General features: G+C 42.8%; 3 protein-coding genes across 8 annotated transcripts in view; 1 reads left to right on the top strand and 2 right to left on the bottom strand.

Moving 5' to 3' along the window:
• The window catches only part of LOC105003504 (small EDRK-rich factor 2), an 801-nt gene extending 698 nt beyond the window's left edge, over positions 1 to 103 (bottom strand). The window contains exon 1 of the mRNA XM_010860707.1: positions 15 to 103. Within this exon, the coding sequence (XP_010859009.1) occupies positions 15 to 21 (7 nt within the window). The 5' untranslated portion in view covers positions 22 to 103. The remainder of the gene's footprint in view (positions 1 to 14) is intronic.
• The window catches only part of SPATA6L (spermatogenesis associated 6-like), a 64723-nt gene that overhangs the window by 2503 nt on the left and 54857 nt on the right, over positions 1 to 7363 (top strand). For 5 of the 6 annotated variants that reach the window (XM_010860709.1, XM_010860713.1, XM_010860712.1 and 2 more), the window contains one exon: positions 4539 to 4676. In XM_010860709.1, the coding sequence (XP_010859011.1) occupies positions 4539 to 4676 (138 nt within the window). Of the gene's footprint in view, positions 1 to 4358; positions 4421 to 4538; positions 4677 to 7363 lie in introns of those variants that run through there. The other variant, XM_010860715.1, reaches the window with a different exon arrangement.
• PPAPDC2 (phosphatidic acid phosphatase type 2 domain containing 2) lies at positions 1076 to 4322 on the bottom strand. The gene has a single exon (XM_010860708.1). The coding sequence runs from the start codon at positions 4209 to 4211 to the stop codon at positions 3342 to 3344; it is 870 nt and encodes a 289-aa protein (XP_010859010.1). The 5' UTR covers positions 4212 to 4322; the 3' UTR covers positions 1076 to 3341.

The raw sequence follows: 7363 nt of genomic DNA, 5'->3' as shown, positions 1-7363 counted from the left end.
GCGCTGGTTACCGCGGGTCATGGCGACGGCAACGGCTCCGGCCTGCCTCCGTCGCGTCCCCTCGTTCAGTACGACGTTACAGGCCCCTGGAGAAGACTCTTGAGAGTCCCTTGGACTGCAAGGAGATCCAATCAGTCCGTCCTAAAGGAAATAAGTCCTGAATATTCATTAGAAGGACTGATGCTGAAGCTGAAACTCCAATACTTTGGCCACCTGATACGAAGAACTGACTCATCGGAAAAGACCTTGATGTTGGGAAAGCTTGAAAGCAGGAGAAGGGTACGACAGAGGATGAGATGGTTAGATGGCATCACCAACTCGATGGACATGAGTTTGAGCAGGCTCCGGGAGTTCGTGATGGATAGGGAAGCCTGGCATGCTGCTGTCCATGGGGTTGAAAAGAGTCAGACACGACGCTTCCATTTTCCAATCCTGTAGTTGGTGACAGACTGTCATGTGGTTTTCCCTGAAAGCTATAAGGGACTATTCTACTGGATATGATTATAAGCCCAAGATCAACAGTTTACAACCATGGAAAATCTGGTTCAGTTCAGTTCAGTCGCTCAGTTGTGTCCGACTCTTTGCGACCCCATGAACCACAGCAGGCCAGGCCTCCTTGTCCATCACCAACTCCCGGAGTTTCACCCAAACCCATGTCCATTGAGCCGGTAATGCCGTCCAACCATCTCATCCTCTGTCGTCCCCTTCTCCTCCTGCCCTCAATCTTTCCCAGCATCAGGGTCTTTTCAAATGAGTCAGCTTTTCGCATCAGGTGGCCAAAGTATTGGAGTTTCAGCTTCAAAATCAGTCCTACCAATGAACACCCAGGACTGATCTCCATGTAAGTGACAAGTGCTGTGATTTCCTCTTATGTGCCGCTCTGAAACAAAGATGGAAATTTCCTGGATTTGACCCACTCTGCTGACAGCAAATAGGACTGACTATATCAAGTGTGCTATATCAGTTGTGAATTCTCACAATTGTTCAGTAAGATGAAGGAATTCATGAGAAGTTGAGTGGTAAATCAGTCTTGCTCCTCATCAAGGCAAAAAAATTAAGTTTTCATCTCACTTCATTCAACATTACTGGTTAATTTTATTTTGACTTTTAAAAGGAATTCATCAATGTACAGTTAATTAACAGTAGAATCAGGTTTGTTTTTTTTTTTTCCTCTGCAGTACTTAGTATACTCGCCACCTCCCCACCCCCCCAAAAAAATCAAATGAATTGATCTGTGCTTTAAAAACCAGCAAACTCAGGCCCTGGCAATCAAGATAGGGAATTACAAAAAAATAATCAGGAATAAGGTGAGCCTAACTTTGACCTCCCATTATTCAGACCTGTGGATCCTGCAAGAGGAAATATTTTTTTCCAAATATCTGGGCTGAAGATTGCTGCAGTTAAAGTATCTCTGTTAAGGCTAAAAATAGAAGAAACCACCTAGAGTGTCAGAGTTTGGCTGATTCAAGAAGTGAAGAGGTAGTCTGTGTTCAGGATGTTGTGAGAATGCACATAATTTCTATATTGAAGAGTAGCTATTCCTTTTTCAGTGTTCCTCAAACACTGGAAAATTCACACTTCCACCCAGTCAGAACCTACCTGTCACAGCCATTCTCCAGATTCCTATATGTATGTCTATATGATAGATCAAATGCCATCATCCTATTTTTAAATATGAAATAATTGGTTATTAAGATTATCTAAAGACATCAATTCCATAGGTAATTTAAAGATTCACATTTTCAGGCATAGCAGCATTTAAAGCATACACCCTCATCAGTCTTTCCCAGTCAAGGAATAATAAGCAGAGTCCACCCTGTGTTTGGTGGTCTTTGGTTTTGTGAATTGGGGAGGCACCATGGATAAACTACTTTAATTGTGAGAGTCAATATAAACAGAAAATCTTGGAGTTATACTTTATGCCTGGTATAGCAGTATGCTCTGCTTGATGAATTTCAAGTTAAATACTATTACCTAAAGTGTGCTTATATAGAAAAATGGAATTCCACATGAAAAGCTTTAATATACAAGGTCATCCTTGTGGTATATATTTGAAAGCTTATGCTCTTACATTGCAAAGAAGTTATTTCTCCATTTTTTTACCTCAATAAAGAAGCATTATTCTTTATTCAGTAGAGATGGTAGGCAGCAGGGCCCATCTCCTTCCATGTTGGTTCACTGATAAAGTATGTGGTGATCCTGCCTCCAAGACTCAGTTCCTCTGACCTCCTCAGTGACTTCGCTTTTCTGTCCTGTCCTGTCATGCTATTTGCTGTCAACAGAATTAAGCCTGAGGCAGTAAGCCCATCTTTACTTTCTATGAGCACTGTTGATATGCCCACTTTTAAGTATTTCTTCTTCAGGTAAGTTCTTGGCTTGTTCTCTGAATGCAGAAGGATAATATTAGGGTAGTGGGAAATACCTATTTAAAGATTTTCGAGGAGGTAGAGGAAAAGGAGAGAAATATATGTACTGTAATCTCTCATTTCCACTACTCAATCTGTGAAGATGGAAGACACAAAACTAAAAAAGCTTGCCAAGAAAATCAGGATTAAGAAGAAATCTCCCCAACTATAGTAACATATTGTCAGAGAGTAAATTAGAAAAACCTATGTCATAGGCTCTTAAAATCTACCTCTGCTTCCCATGTGGCGCAGTGGTAAAGAATCCGCCTATCCATGCAGGGGACGCAGGTTTCATCCCTGTGCCAGGAAGATACCCTGGAGTAGGAAAAGGCAACCCACTCCAGTATTCTTGCCTGAAGAATCTCATGGACCGAGGAGCCTGGTGAGCTACAGCCCATGGGGTCACAAAGAGTCAGACTCAGCTGAGTGATTAATGCTATGTCATAGACTCTTAAAATACTGTTTAAAATCTGCCTCAGGAAAAGGATAAGGATGTGGCTCATTTGCATGTATATATTTACAGAATGAAGTTGCTTTCCTTTTTTCAAAGTTCAATTTACAGGTGATATCTTGACTTGCAGGATTACAAAATTTTCTGATGTCAACTTTTAAGAAGCAGCAACATTATAATCACTCCAACTTGGTTTCTTTAAAGTTTTCCTGGAGCGATAAAGAGTTATTTAATAAGTATATAATAGAGGGATTTTTTTTTTTGCTTTCTGTAATATGGCTGTGATCAGTAATGGTCACCACTGTGCTCTAGCCTAGCAACCCATTGCCATTGCCTTCTCCAATTAAGAAGATGGGTCACTTGAAATCCCAAAAGGAAACCTGAAATGTCCTTAGAGGGGCAAACATGATGACTGCTGGTTTATGTCAGTATCATCACGGGTGGAAACCTTCAGATGTCCTGGTGCCACAGTGAAAGAGATGGTGTCACGGTTGGTTCCACAGTACAAAGAGGACCGGAGCAGTGCGCGGTGAAAGCCAGCAATAGTCCACGATGCTGTACTGCATGTAGCCAAGAAAAAAGCCAAAAGCCACGTCGGTGACATTGTGCCGCCCCAGCATGACTCTGGAGAGACCCAAGATGAAGGCCCAGAGTACCACCAGCACCCTCAGCGGGATGGCCAGCACCAGGTGGTTCAGGATGAAGCGCGACACAAGGGCGGCCCTGGTGGTATGGCCTGAAGGGAAGGAGTACTTGTCCACCGAAATAGTGAAAAACATGTCCATCTGGTTGTGGGCTGGGCGGCGCCTGCGGACCAGCCCCTTGATGAGCGACACCAGTAGCAGGTCCAACAGCAGGGCGAAGAGCAGGTTCATCAGCACCTCGCGCCCGGCCCAGCTGTCGCTCCTGGACAGGCAGTAGAGGGTGCCGAGCAGCCAGGGGATGCCGTGTCCCGAGATCTCCAGCAATTTCATAAGGGGCCTCATGCTGCCCCAGGACGAGCTCTCCCCCGCGCACACCCCCAGCTTCTTGGACAGCCACAGGTCGATGGCCAGTAGGGAGCGCAGGGCGATGCCCAGGAAGGACGGGTTCAGATCTATGCGGTCCTCCTCGGGCAGCTGGGGCGGGAGCGCCTGAGAGGAGCCCGCCCCAGCCAAGGGGAACGAACCGCGGCGGTGCACTGGGCTCTCAGACGCGCGGAGACGGGCGCTGGTGGGGTCGGCGCCCGGCATGCGGCTGCTGAGCAGAGACTGGAACTCGAACCTGCTGCCGCCGCCATGGGCCGGACTGCCGCTGCTGCTGGGGTCGCAGGTGCCCAGCGGGCGTCCCTCGGCGTTCCTTCGTGGGCTCTGCATCGCGGCGAGCGGCCCGGACCACAGTACCTGGCCGGCCTAAGAAGATTCCCAGCCTTGCAGCCTCTTCCGCTTCCGCACTGCCATCCTGGAGGGGCGGGGAGAGGAGCCAGGGAGAGAACGATTGTGACACCTGGCGGAGATGTGGGAGGAAAGTGGATTTTCCAGTTTGCGCAAGGGGAGGGGAGGGGAGGGTGGTGTTATGAGAGAAGGTAAGAGTTGGTGGTGGTGGGGAGGTGGGGAGGATTTGACGTGGGAGGTTAGGGAAAATAGAGCCTTTACAGAACAAAACAAAACAAATCCATTTTCTCTATTTTTTTTTTTTTAAAGATTTCTTGCCCAGGGGTGTTCCTTCCTGACAAGCATGATGTGTTCCTTGGAGTTTACCTCCTGAATCAGTACCTGGAGACAGACTGCTTTCCTTCTATGTTCCCTATTATGGTTCAGCGAAGCATGAGGTTTGAAAAGGTGATCTTGACTTTCTCCTTGCTAAATAGAGAAATTCAAATTCTGTTGTTTGAAGATCATTTACTGGTTTTTATAAAGAACACAGCTTTTATAAAGTTATTTGTAAATTTTGTTTTAAAAAATTACATGAAGGCACCTCAGCACAGTGCACAACCATAGTTGGAGGACTTGTTTTGAATCCCAGATCTGAGCCAAGTTCTGTCAAACTAGTGCTAAGTACCCTGGTGGTTGTTTTCTATTCTTGGAACTCCCATGGCATTTTCTAACTGGAGCAGAGAGCATTTTCTGAATGTTTTTGGAGATGTTAGAGGCAACTGAGACAAATTTCTTATAGAGATTATCAGTAAACTAGCAGACCTCAAAAACAAACTTTTTAGGCCCAGAAAAATACCCCAAACTAACCAAATTAGTTAAACCCTGTATCTGAAATCCTGTAACAAAACAAGAAGGTTCTTTACATTTTCTGAGTCTCCTTAGGTCATATCTGGTTTATTTAGCTACAGTGATAAAGACTAGATTCCATTCCAATGAATGTCAAATATATAAATAGCCAAATGTTACTAACCCTCTTCCCACTTTCATGAAATATTAATTTTGTTACCATCCAATCACTGACAATCTCTTAAGGTTTTTCTTTGGAATTTAGAGATTGAATCAGTTTTAACCTTGATAAGTCTATGATTTTGTCCCAAACAGTATCACTGAGGTGCTTCTTTGGGGAAGGGTATGAATGTGGGAAGGCTCCAGGATAGGGCCTATCACTTTAAAAGGTCTGGTTGGTGGTGCCCAGAAAATGACATGTATGTTTCAAACTGAGAGTAGGAAAGGAGGGAGTTCCTTGACAGTCCAGTGGTTAGGTTTCTACTGCAGGAGGCCCAAGTTCAATCCCTAATCGGGGAACTAAGATCCTCCAAGTTGTGTGGCACAGCCAGAAAAACAACAACAACAACAGAGAAGATGACTATTGATGTTTTTGAAAGGTCTAGGGCTGTGTGTAATATTTTTATAAATCACAGTCTGTTAATTTAAATAGAGTCTTCCTAACTGGCTGGGTAAGAAAGGAATAAATGGATATTATCTTAGAATATACAGTCAGTATACAAAGCAATCTACTGCCATTTTGATATTGGTCATGGTAAAAAGTGGGTGGAGAAAATTCAGTGTATTTTTTCCTCCAAGAATTTCCTTATTAGTTTTATCAACTTTAAATGTGCTTATTTAGAAGACTTTAAAAATATTTTTATAAGAAACTCGAGAATGTAAAATTGTAAAAGCTGTAAATCAATCTATAAATGACCTTGGAGGTCATCCAGTCCCACCTCCCTGACTTGCAAAAGAGGAGAATGAGTCTCAGAGTCACTGTAGATGCCATTACTGATGTCACAAAACTGTGTATTTGAGATTACTAGTAAAAAACATTATGGACCATTTTTCATTTTATAAAGTGCAATTACATAAGATGCTTAATTTTTTAAAAAACTTTTTATTTTATATTGGGATATATCCAATTAACAATACTGTGATAGTTTTAGGTGAACAGTGAAGGGACTCAGGCCATGTACATGTATCCATATTCCCCCAAACTGTCCTCCCATCCAGGCTGCCTCAACATTGAGAAAAGTTCCATGTGCTATACAGTAGGTTATCCTTGTTGGTTATCCGTAAATGCTTTATTTTAAATTTTGAAAAATTGCCCTCTTGTGTGAGCTCTTTGGGTTCATATTCAGATTTTCTACTAGTTTTCCAGCTTTCTTCTGTTCTGTTCTTTAGCTGCAAATACTTGGCAGTGAGTAATGAAAACATTGGACCTTCTGAGTAATTCAGAATTCAGTGTTCTAAAGCAGCCAGGTAAATAAGAAATTATTCATAAAGAATGTAAGAGCCATTGTGTTTAAGCAGCTCATGTTGATCATTTATTTCCCATAATCATCCTTGAATAATTCTTAGACATGAAGAGAAAGGATGAAATATTACTGAAACAGTTTTGGAAAAAATCACAGCTCACCCACATTTACTTGTTATATCCAAGTCAGTGAGACAAAAATGGATTACAGGGGACAGCTTCTACTTTTGTCATTAAAGCAGACCTGGTTTTGGGTCAAGAGTAGATTTTAATCATGCTTAAGGCTAAGCACCATTTAAATCAGAAATTTGATACCTGAAATCAAAGTCTACTGAAAACTTTTTTTAAAAACAAGATTCTAAAGTTCAGAAAGAGGGGCATGGTATGCTTTTATTTCAGTCCTAGGCCCTTTTATATGAAGGACAGAATGAACACATTTGGCTATGTCTAGACAGGTATCTGGTCCCCTCACTTCATGGGAAATAGATGGGGAAATAGTGGAAACAGTGTCAGATTTTATTTTTTGGGGGCTCAAAAATCACTGCAGATGGTGATTGCAGCCATGAAATTAAAAGATGCTTACTCCTTGGAAGGAAAGTTATGACCAACCTAGATAACATATTCAAAGCAGAGACATTACTTTGCCAACAAAGGTCCATCTAGTCAAGGCTATGGTTTTTCCAGTAGTCACGTATGGATGTGAGAGTTGGACTGTGAAGAAGGCTGAGCGCCGAAGAATTGATGCTTTTGAACGGTGGTGTTGGAGAAGACTCTTGAGAGTCCCTTGGACTGCAAGGAGATCCAACCAGTCCATTCTAAAGGAGATCAGTCCTGGGTGTTCTTT

The sequence above is a fragment of the Bison bison genome, unplaced genomic scaffold (genome assembly GCF_000754665.1).
Source record: "Bison bison bison isolate TAMUID 2011002044 unplaced genomic scaffold, Bison_UMD1.0 scf7180017864469, whole genome shotgun sequence".
Classification (NCBI taxonomy): Eukaryota; Metazoa; Chordata; class Mammalia; order Artiodactyla; family Bovidae; genus Bison; species Bison bison.
Note: the sequence above shows the minus strand (reverse complement) of the source record. Positions and strands in the feature narration are given on the sequence as shown.

What these genes read in the sequence shown, in the direction of transcription:
- PPAPDC2 (XM_010860708.1), bottom strand. Translation starts at nt 4,211, where the DNA reads ATGCAGAGCCCACGAAGGAACGCCGAGGGACGCCCGCTGGGCACCTGC.